The 26,212-nt window shown below is 45.7% G+C and overlaps 2 protein-coding genes across 2 annotated transcripts; both read left to right on the forward strand.

The window, feature by feature from the left end:
* Positions 1-1,612: 1,612 nt before the first annotated feature.
* Positions 1,613-16,443, forward strand: LOC8041490 (the record flags this gene model as incomplete). Its single annotated transcript, XM_002414715.5, has 3 exons — positions 1,613-1,941; positions 12,264-12,469; positions 15,445-16,443. Coding segments are annotated over 3 exons (1,260 nt in total), but the record flags the coding sequence as incomplete, so codon positions are not given.
* Positions 16,444-17,574: 1,131 nt separating this feature from the next.
* On the forward strand, positions 17,575-24,713 carry LOC115321334. The gene is made up of 7 exons (XM_040211635.3): positions 17,575-17,682; positions 19,977-20,180; positions 22,045-22,284; positions 22,848-22,937; positions 23,011-23,225; positions 23,305-23,464; positions 23,778-24,713. Exons 1-7 carry the CDS (start codon positions 17,670-17,672, stop codon positions 23,906-23,908), a joined length of 1,053 nt encoding a protein of 350 aa, XP_040067569.2. The 5' UTR covers positions 17,575-17,669; the 3' UTR covers positions 23,909-24,713.
* The last annotated feature ends 1,499 nt before the right edge of the window (positions 24,714-26,212 follow it).

The raw sequence follows: 26,212 nt of genomic DNA on the forward strand, positions 1-26,212 counted from the left end.
GACAGTTGCGTTTGACTGCGTTGCGGCCGCGAGAAACCAGGAGATCCCTGCTGCTTATATCGCGTGCCAAGATGATTCCTTGAATTGGATTCCACGCTTTATACGAAGGACAGATGGGCCGATGACTTGCTTTCGGTTATCGACGCAACGCAGTCAAACGCACATGTCTGAACCGGCCTTTATGCGAAATAGGCAGATAAGAACAAGTGCGCCCCACACTGCCGCCGGGACGAGACATTCGCCAAAACAAAGAAACTCGCTCACGTTCAGGAAATTCTCAAGAGTGTCTCGTGGGTTATTGTTCCGTCCTGTGCTCACTTGATGGCGCCACGATCAATTCTTTCTCTCTTTTCTGCTCATATCAGTCCATGTGTTTCTTAAAGAAAGTGATTTTGTTCGAAATACCGCTGCCGTGAAAACAGAAATGAATGCCCACCCACGGTGGAGGGATAAAGGGGGAAAACATGAGGTGGGCGTTCTTCCTTGGGTGGATGTTTCTTCGCAAGTTTACGGTAGTTTTGTGTTTTAATGTTTAATTTTTATAAAACTTTAATGTTGATCGATTCAACTCACCGATATAAAGGTCGGTGGATGATACTATCTATTACTACAAAACGATTTCAATGACCGAAACCACGATATAGAAGATCTGCATTGTGTGAGCCCATCTCACAAACCCGCTATCCTATTGAACCTTCGAGAAAATTACAGTAGGACATTTCACAGCCCGTTTTTCTTCTGGATTCCACTTAACACAAATCGCGACTGTCTGCTCAGTAAGGCAGCGGAAAAACAAAGAGAAGCGTGTCATTTTAGCACTTCGCAGTTTTCACAAACATCAACCTTTGAGCTTTTCCTATTGCGTATTTGATCCCTTTCCTCTCGTTGGAGTTACCCAGGTACGTACTTAATAGATTCCCCTCTTCAAGATGTGGCACCATGGCAGGATAGATCCCGTAGACATACGCGATATAAAAAACCGTGACCACGTAGGTTCTACGCTCCCCGGTGACCCCTATTTCCACCTCCCCTCCCTTCTTTTCACGCTTTTGTGGCGTTGTTGAAACTTGTGTAAAGCTGTTTGCGCCAGCACCTATGAAAAGGTCGAAGCACTGGAGTTTGTATGTCAGCCACAAGGAGCTACCGCGGTGCGCAGATTGCACACGAGTGCTACGGCATCTGGCAGGGACTAGTGTCCTTACCAAACGCTGATAGGTACTTGTACTAAAGAGTGGATTGGGCCAGTTGGCTTATATCGTTGAATAGATAAGGCGACGAAAAAGAAAGGGAGCACACACAAGTTAGGCAAGCAAGACAAGGTACAACCTACAAGGGGCCGGTGCAGTACGCAGGCTGAACATGACTTGATTAGAAAAGGCCCCTCATAAGCGCCTTGTCTTTTTCAACTTGTTTATGGTCCCTATTTTTTGTGCCTTTTTCAATCAACTCGCGCCGGCCTCTTGTAGTCATGACGCAGGAAATCCAGCGCCTCAGCCTTGCTATCTAAAAGATGGTGTCTGCGCGCGAGTATAGGGAGGGCCTTTCTTGACATCGGGAAACTCACCTCGTAAGTTGCGCCGAACAGGCTAGGAGACTTTTGTATTTCTAACTCCGACAGGTGCTTGCCGAGAACCGCGAGGTCGAAGAGCAGAACGACCCGGTGTGCCGGGGCTGCAGCTTCCCGTTCCTCCTGGTGCAAGCGCTGGTGCACCTGGGCATCTACATCCACAAGGTGTCCGAGGACGGGTACTCGGTGGCCACCTACTACCAGGAGAAGCAGGTCTACTACTGCGCCATCTCGGTGCTCTGCCTGTTCGGGCCGTCGCTCATCTACACCGTCTACCTGGTGGCCGACAGCATCCTGGACAAGAGCACGCCGGCCTCGGACATATGCACCAAGGTCGTCAACGGCATGCTCCTGGTGCCCTGGCAGATCAAGGGGTACGTGGGCCACCCCTTGCGAGGACGCGGTCCTTTAGGTCTCGTACTACCCCAATATGCGATGTACGATCTAGTACAAACAGTACTACCAGGGGTAGTAGGAAATAGTACGAACAGCTACTACCATTTTCACGATCGGGGCGCTTTTAAAGTATTAGGTGCACGCGCATGTTCCCTGGGCGTTGGGGAAATCCAATCGCGTGTCCAATTTTCATTAGCTAAAGCACCGATAAACACCGACTCTTTGTCTCGTACCGAAAATTAACACCGGGATCCACCGAACCCGTGGGGGAAAAAAAAGAAAAAAAAAAAAGAAAACACCCCCGAGTTTAGAGAACACAAGCTTAAACATCTTCACAAAGAGCAGGGAGAACGGAATGTGTACCTGCACAAATCACGCACGATGTGTAGGGTCTGCTAAAGGTGTATCCACACGACGGACCGGGCCGCGGACCGATTGATCACGTGATGCGCGGCCCGCGGGCCGCCCGGCTGCAATGAGCATCCACACGGCGGACCAAAAGAGCAGACGACAGAGTGAATGGGCCGGTCTAACCCTCGACCTCACAGCTCCGCCAAAAGCATGCAACGAGCTGCTTTGAGGCTATTTGTAAGGAGCCAAGATGGAGGTTGAACGAAAGCGACTTTTGGCCTCGGTGGCCCTGGCGTTGACTATTGAGGACGAGGAGGACTTAAGTGAACCGAAAAGGGCATGCATCTATTGTCCCACAGAGCGGGGAATTGCTCCACGAGCGCGATGAAGTAAAAAGTTGCATCGTCGCACCATGCCGCCATCGTCGCACAACAAAAGGTTCGTCTTCTTCGTCTTCAACAGTTGGCGCCAAAAGAACACGACTTTGGATTTGGATTCCAATCTAAACAACAAAAGTCAGCTTGTTGCCAGACTTAGCACTTCAATTATACTAAAAACGCCGCGGTCCGCCGCCAAGGTCCGGGCGAGAAAAGCGCTTGGCATTTCTCACAAGCGCGGGCCGCGGACCGCCGGCGGACCTCGAAAAGCGGTGACGTAAGCTCACGTGATGCGCGGCCCGCGGACTAAAACAGAAATTTGGTCCGTCGTGTGGATACACCTTAACGGAGCTTATCTGAGCCGAACAGGCCTAGCACAAACCACATACACGGTCTGTGGGCTTTGTGCTAGGTTGAGGTACGGCGTTCTGGGCTTGCCGCTCGAACTTCTTTCCTTTTCGTCATCTGCGAAAACCCTCCGCTGACGTTTTGGAGTTGAGCGGGCGCGCCTGGCTCCAGCGCGCTGCGAGACGTCTATGATGAGAAAATAGTGATGGGAGGGCTGGGAAAAAAGCAAAGAATTTCGCGGAAAAACATTTTTTACTGTTTTTTTTTTCGCATTAAAGGCGAAAAAAATACTTAATTTATTTCAATTATTAACAAGCCTATTATGCAAATTTCTGCGACGTACGGTGAAATCGCAATCACTACGTCAAAGCTATTAATGATCATATCGGACGTAATTTCGTCAGCAGTTTAGGTGGAAGATTAAACACATTATACTATATTATATTCGTTATTCTATAAAACGAAACGGTGCGGTGACGGGGCAAGGGAGAAAGTGGAATGAAACAGGAGCGCCTGTGGTTGTCTGCTGCATCTATCCGTCGTCAGACTGTTTGCTTTGCCTTAAAAGCATACACAAAATGAGCATTGGTCTGCTGTTCATTATAAATTGTGCAGCGGCTATAAATTAAAGTAAAGTTTCAAAACCTTTAAAACAGATGAGTGATAACTTAGTTCTCCCTGCGCGTAATCTGCTACTAGCGGCGAAATTCCTCGCGTCGCACCTGTCGAGCGAGCAACGATAGCGGTGATAGCTTTCAGCGCACCAAGAGGCGCAATGCCGAAGCTTGGGAAGCGCTGAGCGAAGGGCGTATAGACATCGGAGTAGGCCACACATTCTAGATTTAGGCTCACTTCCAGGAGGCGCAGCCTGCACCGCGAGTCACGCGGTCCTCTGTTCCTATTTCATATTTCCCCGATAGTACATACTTTTGTATAACATCATAATTGATGAACGGTGGCTACAATAAACCCAAATACAACATTTAGTATAATGAAGAGTATTGCTGTTTCCACGTGCGTAGTCAAAGATCCGCTAAATTGACGAAGATTTCATAGACATTAAAAAATAATATAAGGTAATAGTACTACCACAAAACCTGGTGAAAAGCTCTTGCCGTTGCTGATCTATGCCAATATCTTTCAGAATATTACAGGATTACCTTCGCTGAGGCAAAGTTGCAAATGTTCCCAAAACTTGCGAAAAAAAATTGTTTCTTGTGTCCGCTTTTTTTTTTTTTTCGTTTTTCAATTTTTTTTTTTTTTTTTGAAAAATTACATCTCTAGGCGAGAGTTCACATGGTATCATGTGATGCCGCTCTCTCCGGCACAGCCGCCCTCAGTTCAGTTGCTCTCCGTTTTGTGTTCTTGACGCAGTTCTACTCCGCTGGTGCGCCCTGCTTGTGTTAATTTTATATGGGTCATGGGCTTCGAAAGTTTACATATAACCTTCGACTTCGTGTAACGACCTTAGTGGGAATATTCATGTCGGTTTCTCGTGACGGTCCTCCACAATGATTTTCTAATATAATCCAGCTGATAAAACACATACGTTAAAAATCAACCCCGAATTGCAAAACACGGTGCCCTGCGCATAACTAATCGCGGCTGCCCGAATCTATCTAAACGCCAGAGGCCCGCTCTGCGACTGTCGCTTCTCCGCACTCCACTTGTGCCATGGGAAGAGCACACTCAACGGAGCTAACTGTAGCCCGCTAACGTTCCAGTACAAGTGCTCGACGGGAAAGTGAAGTCGAATACATAGTTTTTCTAATGCATATCTTAAGGGGGGATAGTACCCCGACATGGACTTCGAGATGTTCTGCCATTATCTCAGCTCCTTCTGGGTAAAAACGGTTTAAACTTTCTGGGCATATTTCGCTGTCCTTCTAGCTATACCAAGCAAAATATTATTTAAAACTATTGAGGTATATTGAATTCATAAAAATTTGAAATAGAAGTTTTCTTGACTTAGTCAAGGAACATTTAAAATATAACTAATGCTAATAAAACGATGAAACTTCTCTCACACTTTCTATACAGTATTGGCATTTGACTGAACTAAAATAATAAATTTGAAATGCTTAGTTCGTTCAAAATCAATTTTTGAACTTTGGTACTTCAACTTAGGTGCTTTCTGCCTTGAGGAACTTGTAAATAAAAAACAAGTTTTCATGCAAATATTATATTTTTAGTTCAGTAGATGCGCTGGTTATGCAGCAAAACACGAGAGAAATATGACAAGAAAAGGTTCATTCGTTCGAGAGAAAATGTTCCTTATACGAGCAAAAACAGTGTTTTTCACAAATCACTTTTGAAAGTTTAGTTGTTCAACGCTCAGCCTAAAATGCACCTGGTGTGTAGTCTTAAGCATCATTTGCCTCGGATTTCTTCGCGAAACCTTTCCTTGCAGTTGCTTTGGCCTTCCTTCTTCGCTTGCTCTGAGCAGAGATCCGAAAGTCACTTTTGACTATTCGGGCCTTGTCCATCCTGTTGAGGGCCACATTACAAAACACTCCAGGTGTGACGCCTAGAGCCTCAAACACTTGCTTCCTTGCTTGGTTGCCATTGTTGTAGAAGCTAACTGCGTCATACACGGTAGCTTTTACTGTGCATGCGCCCACAAATGTTTTCTTTGGGCACCTGCACCAGATCAGGTTATTCAGGGACTCGTTAGACTTCTGGGTTCGCCCATGAAGGCACCTTCGAAGAAGCTCCGGTGCTGCATCGTGAAAACTAATTTTTCACGATGTCTTGTCAGTAGCATCAATTAGAAACAACTTTTCTTTCCAGTTGCACCGTTTTTTTTTCAATGAAAGTTGCAATGTAAAGAAAGCCTTCTAAAGCCACGCCCACTTTAAAATGCGGATAGTATATTGATGACACCATTTTTAAATTACTTCTGGTGCTGCTACGAGCGTGCCGTTTGGAGAATATGCTCTGTATGAACCGTAGTATCTTTTGGTTCTAATATTAAAAAAACTATTTTTGGGTTGTATTTACCTACCATCCCCCCTTAACGCTGAGTACTTGCCCATGCACACCATAACGACCGGGCAATGTAGCTGGTTCTCGTTTAGAAAAAAAGAAAAACATCGTCTTTAAGCACAGGGCTGATGACAGTTCGCTCGTATTTTGATAAACTGTAGCAGAATGTAGCAGGGTAATATTCGAGCCGGAGATTGAAACAACAAACATACCGCTGCAAGAAAGAAAAAAAAAGGACCGGGGGAGAGGGGGGGGGGGGGGGGGGGGAGAAGGGTTAGGGTCAAAATAAGAAAAAAAAAAACGCAAAACAGAAACGAGGACAAAACATGTTTCCTGAGAGTTTTGACTTTGTCTTCGGCCACACCCTCACAGTAAATTGGTGTTCTTATGTTATTTTGGCAATTGAATAGGGACTAGCCCTCATTGTGTCGGACGAGAAGTCCTCCAAGAGAGGGCCAGAGCCTATCTGCCCATTTCTCTCTCTCTCTCTCTTTCTGTGTTTATGCAAGTTAAAAGTTAGGTTTATGCCAGAACGAATCCGCAAGTTCCGGCTAGTTAGAAGGACTTGCTGCCGACCCCCTTCGCGTGGAACAAAAGAGCACGAACTAAACGTTTGTCAAGACTGTCGCACCCGACCTCGGACGTCTTTGTTAACAACGCACGCGCACTTCCAGGCCATTGTCTTAGCGATGTTGCAGTACGCGGGGACTTGGGTCAGACTGGCTCTACGAACCTCTAAATTCATAGGCAAAAAGGAAAGAAAACCTTGTCTGTTTTTGCATGCTAAGGTAAAAACTCAGGCGTTTCTTTTTTTTTTTCTTTTTTTGCCCCCTTATGGTGCCCTATTTGCCTTAGGAATATCTAACACACCTGCAAACATCACAGAGCTAGTAATGCAAATACTAGGTGAAAAAAAATTCTTAAAAACTTATTAGATATGTGATTTTTTTTTTTTTTTGTGAAAGTTATTATTGGCAACAATAAAAGAAAGACGTTAGTAGCAGGCAGGAGTCCACTCTTTTAAGATCCATACTCTTTGGGCACTAGAAGGTGTTCCTAACTGATATAAAGATGTTTGACAGCGTGAAATGAATGCTTTGGAAGCTCGATCCAACACTCGCGGAGGAGCAACACGAAACAAATGCGCAGCATCCTTTGTTTCTAGACTGCCTGCTCAACCTCCAACCCTGCCTGCCAGTGACGTCACGGCACTTAAAAACGCGGGTATATTTGAATGTTGGTTCTGGCATCGCCTCCATTTGTCAATCTCACACTAGAGTCATTCCACGCTAAACGTTCCAGACGTTGCGCTCGACCATTTACGATTTTTAAAAGAAAATTCACAATTTTTTACTTCAAGGTCCCTAATCTTTTCTTAAAATATTTTCGCCGAACATTTTTTTTTTAGTGGCTCGAACGAGGTTTTAGCTTTTAAAGTGTGCGTAAAAGCTAGGCATCATTCAATATAGGCGAAAATCACACTCCCGACCAGTAATCGACCGGTCTCAGTAAGCCTTCCGCACATGCGTGGCGACGCGGGGATCAGTGGCCGAGTGGGCTAGCGCACACCAACTCGGAGCACGTCGTGCGAAAGCTCGCGCTGCAGAACTTAGGAATCATGGGTTCAATCTCCAGCCCTGCCCGTTTCGATCTGGATGAGCGTCGTACCGGCGTGTAGTCGTGTACCCCCTACCGCGTGGTGCACGTTGAAGACCCCAGACTAGCGGTTGTACTGCACTGGCAAAATTGCTCATCTACAGCGAGTGACTCGTCGAAACTTTGAAATGGCTGACCAACTACACGCTGCCTAAATACCCACGCAACCCTAATTATTTTCGTGGCGCCGCCGTAACTGCAGTTTATAGGAGGCAGGTGCCAGTTCACGGGACATTTTGTGCCGCCTCGTGGACCTCTGCTCGTGCAGGTCCCCAGCGGGGTTGTCTCCCGTGCAGAAAGACTACAGTTCCCTCGATGCATGGCGGTAGCGGTATCGTAATCAAACTGGCTGTGAGATCCATAGAGGGTTCAACTAGCGCTAGTGTCCATGCGACTCCCGGTAGGCAAATTGAAGCAGACAGCAACCAATCTACTTTTGCGGTATTCCTGTGCATTCCTATAGGAAAACGCGCGTGCATTTTGTCTCTTCGCCGGAAAATAGCATGGAACACTTTCGTTATCTGGGTCGTACCGAATAGTATGTACCTTTATTAACATTGTAAAAGTGCAATGGCTTTAGTTAGCACATGTTTATTCACCAGTTCAACGATGTTTAACTTTGCTACGTTTCATTCCGAAACATGTGTTCCGCAGCAGGTGTGTAAAAACGAGCGACGATTCTAAGCAAAATAACGATCGAAAGGAATATAGAGTGTGTTCAAGGTACGCCAGAATTACGGTGACGCTTATATATTGCTAATATGCCAGTCCTGTCACATATATAAAAATTACCCCGTCTTGCATCTTTACGAGCGGTGAAAAACATGCAAAACGTAAAGAATAAAGTATATGGGCTATGAAAGGGTGTCTCTTTTAATTATTTTTATTATTTCCTATGCCGGGAAGTTTTTATCTGACACTTGTTCTCAAAGGTTTCGAGCGTTCGGGTGATGTTTTAAACGTAAAGCAATCATCTTCGCTCAGAGCAGAAAGATTGAAGTAGCTCTTATTGAAAATAGGACTATATCACATGTCCTTCAATTAATTTTGATCGTCTACGACTCTACGTACACAGAGGGTTACTGATCCAGTGTTACTGCGTAGTTTTTCCCTTCTCTCTTGGTTTTTCACATGTCCTTCGTTCGCTTGGCACGTTCATCTGCCATGCTGAAAAGCGCCGACGTCGTGTTTGCGGTAACAGTGTCCGACAGTGCACAGAAATACATGCACGACTTCGTTTTAGCACCGTTTTAATGCAATTAACTTGAGAAAAAAAAACGCCGTAACTCACCAAATATTTTGTCTGCCTTACTGAGAAACGTTCCAATCTACCTAGTACGTAGGAATTATTCGGGATATTTTCTATTATAATCGAGCGCAGGGAGAAAATGCACTTACTTTTTCTTATACAAAGTTCTCACGAACAGTTGGGGCTTATGGAATATGTCAGCGCCATTGCCAGGTACTGACACAGTTTCGGTTTAAGGATTGGCGCCGGCAACGTTGGCCGTTTCTGGTGTGCGGTCGCGGTCGCAGAGGTGCAGTCATGCCGATGTGCGCGATGTTCGGCTGCCGAAGCAGAAGCAAGTCCTCTGCACAGTTGAGTAACACGGAGCCAAATGTAGGGCTGCACCGTTTGCCAAAGGTGGTAACGCGACAGTATGAGCCTACAAAGCTGCTTTCCGAGAAACGCCGAAGCCTCTGCAGCTTGCTCGCATACATTGGAAGTGTCTGTGGCTGCGGTCGTCACTTCATTACCGGTAAGAAATACGTTGCTCAACTGTACGTGAATTGCTGGAGGCTTCTGTTCGCACCCCTTTCGCATTGCCATAGCGGCCGAGGCAGTGTTTGGTGTCTGGTAGCGTCACGCTGCAGGGATATGCTTTCACCTTTCACACAGCGTTTCTGTAATTGTGTAGTGTTTGTAAGCACGTTTGTGTCGATGGTGTTGCGGCGACGGCGCCAAGTTTACCCAGCTAAGATGCTGCGAATTGTAATGCGGTAAGTAGGGCACATCTCTCTTCGGCCCTTCAGTTCTCATAAAGACGCTTGTTTTATTGCCTGTCAACTTGCCTCGCTCAGCACGACGATACGATGTGATGGGAGACGCATCGCTGTCAGGCTCTTCACCCATCACCTCGTTAAATAGTTAGGAGCGTCCAGGGCCTTGAAGGCCTTCATCTGTTGCAGCGACACGTATAGTTAGTCGACAAAACCAGGTAGTTAATTATGTTTACGTGCGTCCTGGCTGGCGGCACGTCCGCATCTGTAGTGGTATCCGCGCCGACGCGTAACGTTTACGAATCGACGCCGTCGCACATCTTCACTTTAGACTCATACCGAGCCCGTGTGGGGCCCACCAGCTCTTCAAGATAGGAAGAACAGCACTCATGTAGAATGGCTTTCGCTATCGCGCTGTACGGGTGATAGAAATTCTGTAGCAAAGTAGCAATCGAGAGGCGCAGATGCGGCGGCGGCGGAAGCGTCCGCGTCTGCTTCTCAGTACCTGGCAATGGCGGCCGGCGGGCGGGAGTATAGAGGAAGTGACGTCACGTGGGAACTATGTATAGAAATGCAGTGCCGGAAGTCAATTTTCAGCTGGTTGCTGTCTGCATCAATTTGCGGCAGAACACGAGCGCCAGTTGAACTTCTAGCGTACTTATAATAACTCTATGGTGAGATCGGTCTGCTGCCTTTCGTGCGCGCAAAGCGCTCTCGTGTGAGCGGGCGTGTTGTGTGGTGAAGAGGCGCTAAGAAACAATGCCAGGTTGCGACGCGGGAGCTCAACTTCAATATTATTTTTTCTCGCATTAGAAAAAATATCGTTTTGATTACACTTTCAGAAATGCAAGGGAATAAGCACTTCTTCTAAATTCGTTATTTTTCGTAGTTTTACTTATACCACCTCTGGTTAGAAGAAACGGCTGTTCGGGCAGCAAGACGGACCTTTTCGAAACTTTTCAAAATGCTTAACAGAATTTTTTTTTTTTTTCTGTTAAGCATTTTGCTGTAGGTTTGAAACATTCTTTTCATTTGTAATACATCTACAGGGATACCGATAGGAAAAAAAGTTATAATTGCCAGGCGCAAAGCGATAATTAAACAAAAAAAAATAGAAAAGCGCTATTTTTTGGATTTTGTTCAATTAAAAAAATATTTTAACAAAACTTTTATAATCATTATTTGTGAAGCGTTTAATGAAAAATCTCATTACTCAATTATTGAATGATGACTAGTTTTTCGCCCATTTTAAAAGTTAAAACCACACTCACGCCATAAAAAAAAAAATTAAAAAATCGGCGAAAATATATTAGGAAAATGATAAAAATCTTAAAGTAAATATTCATAATTTTTTTTTAATCGGGAATGGTCGGGCGCAACGTCTGGGACATTTGGCACGCATTGACCCAATAACTATTGTGAATTTAGATATACTACATACCACGCCGGAAAGGGAAAGGTCGGGTATTCAGAAAATGTAGTTAGTTTTGGAAGCTCTTAAAATCACCGGAGTATAGCTAAGGGATAATAAATTAATAAAAAAGTATTGCCAGGAGTCACAACAGAAAATGTAACCTACGCATGGAAAAAGAAAATAAGTGAACAGTACTTTTGTTCATACAGGCCATTGTCTGCAAAGCGTTATCACCGTTATGGTTTCTCTCACTCGCTCGTTTCTCATTTCGCGAATACGCACGTTTCAGTCGAGAAGGACCACTAAAACGGGAGGCGTATTCGGAAACGTTTGAGGAGTAAGTCACCAGGTCAATTTCGGCATCCTAACTGCCGCGTTTTCATGGGCGTCACATTGCAGGAGGGGAGGGGGCGATGTTTGGGTAAACACGCATCAGTGATTCACGTATACCTTTAGCCGGCGCCCAGATTTGGTTACGCGTGTCGGGTAAGGATCAATCTGGGAGCTCCACAAACGTTTCCGAACATGCAAATACACCGGTGACCTCGGTGCTGGTGGTTACATTCGTGCCGCCCGGCACAAACGCAGAAAAAGAATTTTGTTGGTCGCCCTATATTTCCCTTTGTACTTTTCAGCGGTGGTGGCTGGTGAGCGAGCGCAGTTCGACAGAAAAATTAACATATTGAAATAATTGTAATACTTTTTTTCTGCCCCCTCCCTCTATTCTCTCCCAAGCTTCTTTTTTTTTTTTTTTTGACTGTGACAGTTTTGTTTTTAATGTTACCAGAATTACGTATAAAATGGACAGATTTGACTGGCTTTGGCGTGGAAAAAGGGGGGGCGGGGACATTGTTTTTTTACCCCCCGACACTTCTGTCCTTGTATGCTTCGTTTTCCCCAGTCGCGCTAGACGCTACAGCCCGATAACACCACTCAAACAGCATCAAAAGTTCAACATCATGGCATTCGTCATCCTTTTCTATGTGTTCTACACCTCCTGCTTAAACAAATCAAGCGCAGTGAATGGCCGGTGACTTGCGCTCTTATTATGTGTGCCGCTGCGTTTAGTCGTACTTGTGATGTTTGAGGGGTCCTCATGTCCCGAACACTTCCGGCGCCTCTGCTCGGAATCGGCAACCAATGAACGGGCGCTCCTTCCTTTTCGCAGGCACGTGGAGGTGCTCCACTTCGCTGCGCAGCGTGTGTGCAGCTGTCTGGGCCCGACCAAGGCGGAGCAGGTCAGACTGAGGACCCTGAAGCGGGACACCTTCGTGCTGGAGTTCTTCGAAGACTTCTACGCGGGTTTCGTCCAGGTCCTCCTTCAGGTTTACCTCATCATACTCTTCCTGAGCTCCAACAACCCCTCCAATGCCCGTAAGTACGGCTGGTCCATTATGTGAGCTGTTTAGGTTCCTTTGGTGCGTTGCCCTTGAGAAGCCTACCTTCTTGGGCACAGCAACGACTTCCGAGAAATTAAGTGTCTCGGGCTTCATAAATTGAAAAAAGAACTTCGTACGAACTGGTGCTTTTCTTGAAACGGCTCTGGGTCCATTCCTAAAGACGTACAGTGCTCACAAAACTTATACGCAACATGCGAACAGTGTCTCATCTCGAGGGAGCGCTATCCTGGCGGCAGCCGAAGAGCTTCTCTATGACGTGGGGCTCAAGGGAACAGTCCGATCCCCTGATCGGACTGTTGCACTGAGCGGTACGTCATGGAGCAGTTCTTCGGCTTCCGCCAGGATAGCGCTGAAAAGGTGCCGTTCGCGTGTTCCGGATAAGTTTGGTGAGCACTGTAAATTGGTTCTGTGATCTGTACGTTTACAGTGACCATTACAATGAGCGCTGTAAGCATTGTTCGATAATTATACCTACAAAAGTACTTGGTTATGTTCAAGATAGCCGGTACGCGTATAGCTCAGGTCAAATGGTAGAGTATATTAGGTGTAAAGCACTTCGGATGTAATCCAATATGTACCTTCATTGCAGGTACTTTCTCAATGCGATCTTCCATGGTACTTTATCGTTGTACTCAAAGGCTGCTCCGCCAATTGTTGCCTCGGACTGCGCACTTCTCCGCTACAAAGGACCTTCCGCTATTGTCCAAAACAGTAATAAACCGGGCATGAATGAACAACGTCATCAGATTCAGATTGAACTGAGATAGACATTTGACTAGAAACCCCAATACTGGAACGAGAAGGGACGGGCAAACACAGTCTCTAACACAGCTGAAATAGAGACGAGAGAGAGAGAGAGAGAAATGGGGAATCCCGTGCCACAAGCAATACAACAAAGCAACCTTTACAGTAGAACGAAGAAGCAGTGAAGGAAGGAAAGGAAGAACGTAACGAACGAAACGACCAGGAATCGAACAAAAAGCGAACTGATCTTGATAAAACTTGAAATCGGACAAAATCAACCAAGCCACCTAGGCCGCAACGAAACACTTGACCTAAGGCAAGGCATCGACTTTGTAGGAACCTTCTCTGTTCTGTATCCAAAGTGAGGGATGGCTTATTTACCGCATTCCCATGGCTCATGATTGTTATAGACCTTTTTATCGAACGTTTCCGGTCATCTTTTTGTGTTAGGATGTTTAAACACCCCCAGCTCGTTTGGGTCCTAAACTTCTATTGAATTGAGATGTTTGACATCATTATTGCATGGCGATATTCCGCTATCTAAATTAACACATTTTTAACACGAAATAGAGGCGAAGCTAGAAACGTTTTGCTGTAAAGAATTTGGATATGGATTTTTTTTTTTTTTGTTAATCAACAAGCGATGGTGGGGTATTATTCGCTCGTACTTGTGGAACTATCGTCTTTCACCAAAACACAACAAAATGAAACAAGCATACGAGGGCACTCTGAACTTTTCACTACTTTGGAACCATATTTTATAAGACCTAAAACAAATTCTTGCTGGGGGCAGAAAACGTTGGAGCACTTTTTCACGCCTGAAATTTCTTTCATCGGCTTTAGCTTTCAATTTATTATCCAGAAACGCCCCGCCAACTTTATAGTTCACGTCGCAAGCGCGGTGAACTATTGATTGTGCCGTTGCCGTGAAGGCGCTACAAAACGGCGATATGGCACGTTAGCTCCGGCAGCTTGCACTCCTCTCTCTACAACTGGGGGAGAGGAGGTGATGAGAGCGCGAGGGGACGTCGGAGCGCCGAGCTCTGATTGGAAGGCTTAGTGGGTAGACGCAAAGGCTAGCTGGCCTCTGGCTCTCTCGGCTGTCTCCCTCCAATCAGAGCGACCAAGAGCGTCGTCTGCTCCTCACGCAGTCTCGCGTTCGAACGCCGGACGCCGCCGTTCGGAGTCCGAACGGTGAATAGAAACACAGGCAGCTAGCCTTTGAGTCTAGCCACTGTCCTTCCTCCTCCTCTCCCTCTCACCGTGTAGCTGCGATAGTTTGTAACGCTGCAAAAAAGTACGAAAGCAACCACGCGCGCCTCTGCGTCGCTTTGCATTAAAACTCGACAAAAAGAAATGGATAGAGTTCGATCAATATGTGGATAGCCGCTTCGCAGATTTGTGCCCTGAGTAAGCAGTTCCCACCAAACTAAGTAGTAGTTTTGCAGACGGCTTTTCGAGTCTCAAAGAAGAACAGGAAAATCTGGCGATCGCCTGCTCGTACTGATTGTGTCGCGCTCTGTACAAATATAACTAAGCAGCCCTTTCCCTTCCTTTAGATGGGACGACGGTTATAAAAGTTTCGTCGCCATACGACGTTCAGTGTACCCCGAAGTGCGCTATGTTTTCGTGGAAGTGGCGCGGACAGCACGCATCGCATTTTGCTTGTTCACTGACTCTGCGGATGTGCTTCTGCGTGGTGCAGCAGTGCCCGATGACTGGGGCGCTCGAAGTACTTAGCTAACTCGCCCAAACATAGAACAGTGCGCCATTTTCTTGTACTGTCAGTTTTCGATACGTAGATCAGACTGAATAGTCGTCACTCGAATAGATAACAGAAAGCTATACGACGATCCGAACGTGTCTAGCGGAGAGTCCGCGCACAGCTTTAATCAGCGCTCAAAATGGGAGAGGGAACGCGTGCCTGTATACTTCCACTGCATTGCCAAGAAGTTTTCCCCGAGTATAGTTATCTTTCGGCGCAATGTTGGCACAAATTCTTCATGTTGGCGCAGTGCAGCAGAATTTAGCAAGGCCAGCTAAAATGGCGCAGCAATCCCCACTGTTTGAGCTGTAATCTTCACGCCGGGCTTCTAATCAAACATATTGATTGCACAGTGCACATGCAGTGGCCGGGCAAACTAACGGATGCCCCGCAATCCCCGGTTGTTGTTTTTTTTTTTCTTTTTTTTTTTGTCTCAACAGTGATTGGCCAGCTGGTGGGCTCTGCGCTGAGCCTGTGGTCCCTGATCCGCGCCGTGCAGCGCAAGGACGACGGCCTGCTTACGGGCACGCTGTCCTTCCTGGGCTGGCTGGCCGTGGCCGCCTCCCGGGGCCTAGCGCTCTCGCTGCTCACGTCTGTCATCCACGGCTGGATCGTGGTGGCCTGCCTGGTCCACGGTGTCGCCATGACCGCCTGGATCGCCAGCTTCGTCTGGGAGGCGCACCGGCGCCTGGACAGCGTGCGCCAGCCCGGAGACGACGCGTCCCAGCCACTGCGCAGCCCCTGCATCACCCTCATCCTCATCTTCGCACTGTTCGGCCTGCCCTCGCTCATCTTCTGGCCGGTCATGTTCGATTTCAAGCTCAAGCGCAGGGTGTTCCTCTTCATCTTCGTGTTCGTCGTCGAGAACCTGCTCTGCTTCGGCGTCTGGCAGCTGTGGGGCAGCGACGGCATGCCGCACACGTACGTCGTGCTCCTCTCGGCCCTCTTCCTGGGCCTGACCACGGCCGCCATCTTCTTCATCGCGCTCTACGTCTGCTGCAAGCCGGAGAAGGTCGACCTGGTGGTGCTCCACCACATCCGGGAGGACAACGCCAACAAGTATGGCATCTACTTTGACTTCTGCAAGGTCATCCGGATCCTGCCAGACACGAAGGACATTGCCAGGGACCTGGAGAAGATCCGGATGCTCAAGCTGGTGAAGTAATGCGACGGGCGCTCGGTTTTCGCGCTGTGCGGCCCTGCGCCGGTGGACTTATGGCGGAAGCCCTCGGTAACGGACAACCAACGAAGCGTTTGGAGCGAATCGGTGTTGTGGAGACATTCATTCCAATTTTATTGTTCTGCAGAAGGATACCGGAAGGGTAGAACACTCATGTATAGGTTTAAGAGTGTTTAAAAGCGCGTTATGGTTTCTGTTAGTGTGCCCATCATTGGGGAAGCCCCTTCCTTGGACACCTGCCCTGAATAAAAAACAAAAACAAAAACCTCAAGAATATTGCGGTTCACTTATTTTATGCTTGCAACGGGGAGCCAATGCTTAGCACAATTATTTTGTTCCCACAAGCTGCACATCCCTTTCATAGTCGAGAGTTGGGCAAAAAGAAGTCCCGACATCAAGCACTAATTAGCTAAACAATTACATCAGTATTAATAATGAAAGTTTTAGTGAAAATTAACATATGGTCCCAGTTAGAAACTTGCTGAGCGTCATCGAAAGTCCCTAAGTCAGTACATTTTAGGACGATACCTGTAGCACTTGGGAAGCGCGAGGGCGGCGGCGCGGCGTTGTGCAGCAGGCGCACAACACCGCGCAAGGCCGGTACTGCAAAAACGCGAATGATAATAATATAATCCACGTTTTCGCAGTGCTATTTTCACCGAAAAAAACAGACAAAAAAGCCTCCGCCAAAATGTAGCGCTAGCGATTCGGGTCGGTTTCCAAAAACATACATGTCTTTAATTAGAATGCAATTAAATGCAAAGGTGCAAGCGAGCTGGACAAGAATGATGAAAATAATCCCTGGAGAAGGGGAACAAGAGGGACAAAGGACAAACACAAATCTCCAAACACAGCTAGGTGACTGCCCAGTCAACACACAACATCCTGAGGACATCCTCAAAAGGTCCTATCATCCTCGTCCGCTAAAAGTAGTCCATGGAATGTCCGCAGGATGAATCCTACGGGCCATCCGGAATTCGTCATCAACGTGGAGTCCTAAGGACATCCTCAGAGGGTCCTTGCATCCTGGTCCGCTAAATTCGAGCCATGCCTTGCAGGTTCTTAATAAGCTTTCGAGATCAAATATGGAAAAAAAGAAACCACAGCAAAGCCAAAATGCTGCTAAAAAGGTTAAAACAGTTTAAACCGCCGACCAGCGCGCGCCAAGTTCAGACAGCGATTGCGTGATGTTGTCGCAATGCGGCTTTTGCTTTAGAGCTTGACCCAAATGCCAAAACGTACAACGTCCAAAATAAAACCCCAAAAATGGAGTCGGACATAAAATCAACATAAAATCCTAAGTAGATTATAGTATTTAAAGATTTTGCTGTAAAATACACTGTGCCGCCGAAGCAACGGCCGAATCCGCTTTCTGCACGCCGCTGACGTCGTTGCTGACGCCGCACGCCGCCGACGCCGCCACGAAAGGAAAGGGAGGCGGGAAGTTATTTGCGCGGGAAAGAAGCTGGGCACCTTTTCGACGAGATGTGCGAATTGGGTGAGTAACTTTTAATTACTATTCAATATTCATTTGCAGCGTAGAATGAGGAAGCTAGGTCTCCTAGTGAAGCGTAGGCACAGTTCTGAGGCTAGCCAGGAGTATCTGCTCAAGCTTAATTGTGTTTAGTGCAATGTCTTTGTTGCATAATGGCGGCTTCCGACAGTGCCGCAGGTCGCCTCTTTCGCCGAAAGCTTGCCCGATGTGTGAGTGACAGTGTTGCGCTACTTGAGACCTATTCAGACTCATCGGAACAAGCAAGCTCCAGCGATTCTAGTGAAAACCACTGTGATGCTGTCGCAGCTGTTGCATGTGCTGTCACTCGAGCGAGTGGAAACGACGCCGACTGGGCGGAAGGCTTGATCGCCGAAAGTGGACTCGGGCGGCTGATCGCTCGTGACCGCATTAGCGAAGAGAATCCAAGTTTACAAGACTTGATTGGTCATGAAGAAGTCGACGACCTCGAGTCGTTTAAACTCAAGCTACGAGAGTGGGCTGTTGAATGTCGTGTTCCGAATGACTGGGTGACTCGCTTGCTAGCGGTTCTTCACAGTCACAAGTGCTTTGCTGACCTTCCCCTCTCTGCAAGAGCTCTCAAGGGAACACCGAGAAAATCCGGAGTGATAGAAGATCTCGGCAGTGGAAAATACGCCCACTTTGGTCTGGCAGCTGGTCTTGACCTTCACCTGAAGAAGGAGGTGGAACTGCCAGACTTTCTCGTGCTAAACTTCAATGTTGATGGCTTGCCATTAGCCAAGAGTTCCAAGAATCAGTTCTGGCCTATCCTTTGCCAAATTAGCAACTGTGAAAATAGTCATCCATTTCTTGTAGGAGTGTTTTTTGGGCAAAGTAAGCCCTCCTCAGCAAACGACTTCCTTGCTGCATTTGTTCGTGAACTTCAGCAGTTACTGATCTCAGGAATCTGCACTCTCGGTAAAGTAATTCCTGTCAGAGTAGGGGCTATCATTTGCGATGCTCCTGCTAAGGCATACATACTGAGCACTGTAGGTCACACTGGGTACTACAGCTGCTCTAAATGCACAGTAGAGGGGGTCTACCTTAATAACAGGGTGTGTTTTCTTGATTCTGCTGCTGAGCTAAGATCAGATTCTAGCTTTCGAGGCATGTTGCAGGAAGAACATCACTGTGGGAGTAGCATCCTCATGGAATTGCCGATTGACATGATTAACCAGATACCCCTAGATTACATGCATCTTGTTTGTCTGGGGGTTGTACATAAGCTCCTGATCTTGTGGGTTAAAGGGCCTAAGAAAGTGCGGCTGGGGCCCTTGGTACGGGAAATTTCTGCAGGAAACATCGAGCTTGTACCTTGTGTTCCCTGTGAGTTCAATCGGAAACCGCGAAGTCTGAATGAACTTGACCGCTGGAAGGCGACCGAGTTTCGTTTCTTTTTGCTTTATGGTGGACCAGTTGTCTTGACAAAAATCCCTGAGAGGATGTTTCACAACTTTCTTGTTCTCCATGTAGCAATCACCATTCTGGCTACTCCCAGTTCAAGTTCAGATGATCTCGACTATGCCGATAGACTGTTGAGATATTTCATCAAAGTCTTTTCAAAGATCTATGGACAGGAGTATGTCTCGCACAATGTCCACGGGTTGTGCCACTTGACAAACGATGTACGATCGCACGGTCCTCTGGATTTGTGGAGCGCCTTTCCATTCGAGAACCGCATGGCTGCACTAAAAAGGATGCTTAGAAAACCTGGCCAGCCATTGGAGCAGCTCTGCAATAGAATTGCTGAAGTGAGAAATGTTGCACCAGGGAAAAAGGCAACCATCCAGGCAGAGCTTTCCTTCGCTGTTGAACATGAGGACGGCCCCTTGTTGCCACAATGTCAGGGCCCTCAATTCGGACGCGTGACTGTGCCGCACAAATTTGTTTTAAAGAGAGGCAAAAGGGACAGTGTATGCGTTCTTGACGATGGTACCATCGTTAAGATTGAGAACATTGCTTACTTCTCAGGATCAGGTGTTCCTTGCATCATTGGTCGCAAATATCTCAAAGTGAATGATTTGTACACTACTCCTTGCTGTTCTTCAATCCTCGGTATCCATGAAGTTTCTGGTTTGTCAAGCCTGCGTTGCTGGCCAGTTGACAGTGTAGCAAAGAAGTGCCTGAAATTCATTGTTAACAAGCGACACACCGTGTTTCCTCTTGTTCACACAAAACTGTAATCTGGACTCTGTGTTCTGCAAGGCATGTGTGTACTGTGACACAATAAAGTGTAAGTGGTTAAGCTTCACATGTTCTCCTATTTCACTTATGTGCAGAGGGAAAGCCATATGTTGTGGTCAAGTTCCCGGATGAGGATGATGGTGACACTGTGGCGGTGGTGCATCAAAGATGGATAAACGGTGATTGGTGCTATTGGCCCAACGCAAAAAGTTCGAAGATGATAAACATGCTTACTGAAAGAGGCGCAAACCCTACAAAAGATTGGAAGCGTGTGCTGTGCATTCCAATACAGTCATTTCGTAAGTATGATAGTTCTTCTTTATAGCACCAGTTTATTTCACCAATAGCCCAAAATGCGGGGAATTGAATACTTTCTGGGTGTTCCTATAAAGCTTTTTAATGTAGTGATGGTCAAAGGGCAATAAGAATTAACACAATGCTGCTTGTATATCTGGCATCATGAGGCATATACAATTTTTCTGCGACTTTCAGGCGACAAAACAATGTCACGAGTAGTTATTTTAAAAAAGTTGAGATTTTGCTCCTATAGGCCTTTTTTCTCTTTGCCCTAAATAATTACAGCAGCGTGCCACAGACAGCCTAAAACATCAAGCATTGTTTTCTCAAAACTGTTCTTTTAGCGTTCTGTTTGGCTTGAGTGGGGTTTTTGGGAACCACTGTCCATTTTTAGTTTGTTTGGCTTGTTGCAATCTGTGATCCAGAGTGCAGGGAATTGCATTATTATTTTTTGGTTTATATTTAATTAGTTACATAGCCATGCATTTGCATGTCAGACCTGTATTTTCCATCCTGGTGACAAAAAAAAAACTTGAAAATTCGGGGATATTGCGTTTGGTAGTTAAAGCAGCCTTTTAACAGTAAAGCTGTTTAGGCTCACCGTAATTTGTCTGATGTTAACAAAAACACGGAGCGCAGTGACCTCCTCGCCCACACGTGCGCAGGGGCGCCGACAGTGGCATTGTGGAAGGCGTTCGTGCCTTCCACAGTGCTGGTTGCGTCTCTGTGATTGCCTAGGTGAACACCGCCACCTACGCTGCGTTTCATGTGTAGCGTGCAGCGCTGTCAAGGCTACTAGCGTGAGTGCGTCGCCTTGCATACCCTTCGCCTCATTCGAGCGTGCTCTCGTGCAGATGGGACGCTAAAGCCTGGTTCAGACAGTTGCGTTTGACTGCGTTGCAGCAGCGAGAAACCAGGACATCCCTGCCGCTTGTATCGCGTGCCAAGATGATTCCTTGAATTGGATTCCACGCTTCATACGAAGCACAGATGTGCCGGTGACTCGCTTTCGGTTCTCGACGCAACGCAGTCCAACGCATTAAAACGCAAGTGTCTGAACCGGCCTTAAAAGAGCCATGCTCTCGTGCCTGTGGCTCTGACCGGTTAAGGCGAGCACAGCCAGTCAAGCGACTTCAGGCGGCGTGAGAGCAATCCCGGCAACCGAGTCATGCGAAAATTTCAGTGTCGATTCCGCCAGTGCATGGGTGGCGCGAACGGCCGTTTCCAGTGGGAATTTCTGGGCATTGAGTTTGGGCATGGCTCTCGCGTCTGTGACAGTCTTTGGTTCGACGTCAACCTGTCTACCCTGAGCTCGGTTCGAGACTATGAGAAGCGGAGTGCGGCCTTGCAAACCTTTGTAAAACTTAACTGAACTTAGGCAAAGCTAGGTCGACTCCCAGCTCCGCCGTTTCCCTAGCCTTGGACCGCTAGTGCAAGCTGCTCAAATTTTTTTTATTTTACAAGCCCTGCATGCTTTCCACAAGGTTTAAAGAGAAGAGAAATATGGTAATAAGTTCTTGAGATTTCAAACTCATATTTTTATGGTAGATATGTTCTAAGAGTGTAACATATTTGAGAGTTTTTATTGAAATCTGTGTAGAAATAAAACAAGATTTTGTTGAAGGCCATGTTCTGCGTTAAAAAAAAAACTGTAGCTCGAGGCTCACGGAGCCAAAGCTCATGGTTCGGAGTGCTGATAGCCTGACTTCAATCCCGAACCAATCTTGTGGAGTTTCTGTTAACTTGCTTTTTGCGAGGAAAGCAGCTTATGGTGTACATCTCATGTTTACATATATCATTCAATCATATATACCATTTTTTTTTTTGGTGGCAACTGTGTTCTAACTTAACTTCTAAATTTTGCAGAGTCTTTTGAAAAAGCTCGCAGAAAACTCAAAACAGCTGAAGATACCTCGGACCTGCAAAGCGAAACAGACCTCGGAAAAGGAAAGAGGAAACGAAAAGCAACACGCATCAGCGACTCCTCCGATTCGGATGTTCCACAAAGGAGAAGGCGACAGCCCATGCCTCTGGCAGGGTGCAATGCCATGGATGATGAGGGCTCCTCTGGTCCACCCACTCCACCTCCTGCAGCGACTCTAAGAGGTACCCTGGTTGTCTGATGTGCCACCTTTGCAGATCTATATGCCAACTAATCAATTGATTCTTGAATAGCTTGTTCTATTTTTACTTATGAAGTCTTATGAGAACAGAAAGGAGCATCATGCTGGAAAGAATGACCCGAGGTACAAAATTGTTACCCCAGGCTTTTAGTGCTTATGAAAGGCCGTGAAGCAGTTTTTATCTTGTATGCATGCTAATATTGCACCGTTACAGAAGATTCTGTTGTCATTAAGGATGATTTAAAGAATGGTCTATGAAAAACTAGTAGCATAAGAAAAGAAATAAAACCTTTGTCCTTAGAAGTACCTTTATAAACCTCGGGAATAAAAAAATAAATAAAAATACTGGGTAAATCACTTGCTATGTGCTTGTTCACATGAGTGCTCTTCCTGTGCAGTGTTCAAAACACACAAAATAGTTCCTGACTGGAACAATAGCAAATAGAATAAGTGCTCACGACCTCCAACGGTTTTAAGACTGTTCGGTCCTGAAGTCACTTATTTGTCATTGATTTGTTTTCAGTGAAACTGTGTATTTTTGTGCAGCACTCAAGCAATCCAGTACAACCTTCAGCTCTACACCTGCTTGCCGTAATGTTGCCAGTAAAACTGTGTCAAAGGAACCTGAGCCTGAAGGTGTGAAACCTTTCTGATAGCCTTTGATAGTTGGTTTTAACAATTTTATACAATGCTCCTGTTGATGGTTCAGGTTTCAGGCGACACACCTTGGAAATTCTACACATGATCCGGCTGAGGCTTGATAACCTGACTGCCCTGATGGGCACTGTGTTAGAAGCTCTGAACAAGCACAAGGAGGAGGATGATGATGACAACTGCCCCGTTCAGGAGCCACACGCAAGCTACGACAGCTTCATGGAATTTGAGTGCCAGCTGCAGGCTAGCGAAGCTATGAGAAAAAAGCTGGTAAGTAAACTATGGAGCATTTGGCTAGATGCCATGGAAGTGCCTGTTATTTATATAAACCTGTTTTTCTGTGACACAGGTAAATTGGTTCGCGGGACTGGGAGGGAAGACTGTGGGAGCCACTACTCGTCGACTGCTGGAAGCTCTAATGACCCAAAACGTTGCGGTGAATTTCAGCTGGAAAGGGCAAAAGGGCAAGGCGAAATTCCAACAGCTGCAGTGTGTTGAGCTCATATACCGTAAGTACACAACACATTATGGCAATGCTTTTTTGAAAGGATGGTGTTTGGGAGTAGTGTTTTTTTCCCCTAAGTAATTGATAAATATCTAATATATGCTCTGAAACAGCACCACAGTTTCACAGTGTGATCAGTTGGCTGGCTATAATAATCAAAGTATTTCTGATGGTTATAATAATCAAAGTATTTCTGATAATTCCTCGATCACCTCAAGGAAGGAATGAGCATACTCATGCCATTGTTGCGATTTTGCCCTATAGCTAGCACTCTGGGTTTTGGGGGACTAGTAATAGCAAACCTTACAACTTTTCAGAAGCTGTAAAAAGAAACCCCCGTATCACAACGACACGTCACGACGTTGAAGAGGTAATCAAGACGTGGCTACGACACGCGGCGGAGAAGCTCAGGAAGCTTGAGGAATCTGGTCTCGGCAACATCCCCTAACTTTTTATGAGCATCTATATCCAAGTATAGTGTGCACCTTTTTTAATTCATTTTGTTTTTTCAAGCCCATCTTCAGGTAATACCTGTTTGACCTGCAGCCGCAAGCACACTACTCAACAAGTTTTGTTAGTTTGTCATTATCATTTCCAATTATTTTAGTGTTCAAATTCTAGTATCTTTATCTAATTTTTTTTGCTCATTATTTCTAGTCATTTTACTCCTGTTTTCAAGTATTGCTCTTGCCTGACAAAGCTAGTCATTCTTAATCATTTTACAGGTGTTCATATTAAGGCATAATGAATGCCTCTTGTCTGCAGCTAAATGATTACTTGTTAGACCAGCAGCCACAATTGCACAACACGAGAAGTGATTATCATTTCCAGTTATTTTATTTTCCAATTTTAGTACCCTCGTCTTGTTCTTTGATTTTTATTGTTTCCAGCCATTTTGCTTAGGAGCCCTAAGAAGCCCAAATTCATACTTTCTTTGTCTAAATAAGAAAAAATAGAAAGAAAAAAATCGCTCCTCCTTTCGTTTATCTAGGGACATTGCAGGAAGCCTTGTCGCTGTCATTCCTCAAGGCTTTCCCATGACGTCCCTCGATAACCGAAAGGAGGAGCCCAGATGGGAAACGCGGACCGGGATTTTTAAAGGGTGCGCTAGCGTGCTAGGAATTTTGTTTTGAGAAAAAATGATCTTCTTAGTTTTTTTTTTTTTTTTTTAGGACAAAAATTTGAAGTTTGGTCTTAAATTGATTAAGAGTACTGTTCTTCCTTGTTCTATTCAATAAATATTTTGGTTGGTACTTTCTGCCCACTCTTCTGTTAAAATAATTCAAATTTTTTGTGTGTGTTGGTTTCATGGTTTTCAAGGAGCCTGCGCAGCATCCGTCGCAAGTCAGTTCAGCATTTGCATGGGTGACCCCAAAAAGACCAGTCAGCTATCAAGCATCGCCTAATGGTTCTTTGGAGACATGGTGCCCTGATAACATGCAGCAAACGTTAAAAAGAATAAGCACCCCAGGTGAATGAAATCAGCTGTATGTTCTTAGCAGCAGTGTCAAAATTTGTCACTATTTTTAATTGTGACTATTTCTGTAAAATTAATTAAGTCAGCTCTTTAAATATTGGTTTAAGAGCTGAACTGTGATTAGCAATGTTGTAGAACATCAGGAGAAAGCAATTATACTGTTTAAAACAAGGTGTGGTTTCTGTAGTCCTGTTTACAAAACAAAAAATGCCTTGCTATAGCGGTCTGTGTGCCTTGGTTCACGGGTGTTTTTTCTTGCCTTCCAAAGAGGACTAGTCAAAGCACACACTGTTGTAAATATCATAATCGGTCATTTCTCGTGACATTCCAAGACTTCAAATCTCACTTGAGCTCCTAACCAATAAAGAAAAAGTTGATTAATTAATTTTACCTAATTAGTAAACCGCAATGAAATAAATAGGGACATTTTCTGAAGATGACTGCATCATAATATAGTTGCTTTTATCCGTCTAGAGTGTTTCATTATTTCATGAAATTCGCTGCATGTTATCTGGGACACCCTGTATATATATACAGGGTGTTTCACGAAAGGTGGACAAATTCGATATTGTGAAAACTACGCATCACAACAAAAAAATACTTGTGTTGTTTTCGTCCTGGGCCACGGGCCTATTTAGGAAAATTATTAGAGTCCGGGATAATTAGATTAATTATTTTTGTGTCATTAACTTCTTTAGTATTGTGCATAAGGACATGGTTTCAATTAGAAAATTCCTCAGCATCATCGAAAAACACTAAATCAACAAATTGCAGAACGATAGAATGCACGCGCAACATTTTACGACTTTCTGAAAAACGGCACAAATTCAACGGGCTTTTAAGTTCGGGTTTGCTATCGGAGCGCATCTCGGCCCCGACGGCACCGCGCCCCGTGGAGAGATAGTGCAACCAGCCTGTGCTGCGTCGTGTGATGACAGCAGAGCAGAGGTTGGTCGCGCTATTTCTACACGGGGTGCGGTGCCGTCGGGGCCAAGATGCGCTCCGATAGCAAACCGAAACCTAAAAACCCGTCGAATTTGTGCTGTTTTTCAGAAAGCCGTAAAATGTTGCGCGTGCATTCTATCGTTCTGCAATTTGTTGATTTAGTGTTTTTCGATGATGCTGAGGAATTCTTTAATTGAAACCATGCCCAATATTAAAATAATACACAATATTAAAAAAGTTAATTGCTCAAAAATAATTAGCAATCTAGTTATCCCGGACTTTAATAATTTTCCTAAAAAGGCCCTGGCCCAGGACGAAAACGACACAAGT

This window comes from Ixodes scapularis, unplaced genomic scaffold (genome assembly GCF_016920785.2).
Source record: "Ixodes scapularis isolate PalLabHiFi unplaced genomic scaffold, ASM1692078v2 PGA_scaffold0__279_contigs__length_252992795, whole genome shotgun sequence".
Lineage (NCBI taxonomy): Eukaryota > Metazoa > Arthropoda > Arachnida > Ixodida > Ixodidae > Ixodes > Ixodes scapularis.

Excerpts from the sequence above, each read along its gene's own strand:
- LOC115321334 (XM_040211635.3), top strand. Across the intron at positions 20,181-22,044 it reads CATTCCAATACAGTCATTTC|AGTCTTTTGAAAAAGCTCGC; the intron begins GTAAGTATGATA and ends TAAATTTTGCAG. Across the intron at positions 22,938-23,010 it reads AAAGGAACCTGAGCCTGAAG|GTTTCAGGCGACACACCTTG; the intron begins GTGTGAAACCTT and ends TTGATGGTTCAG.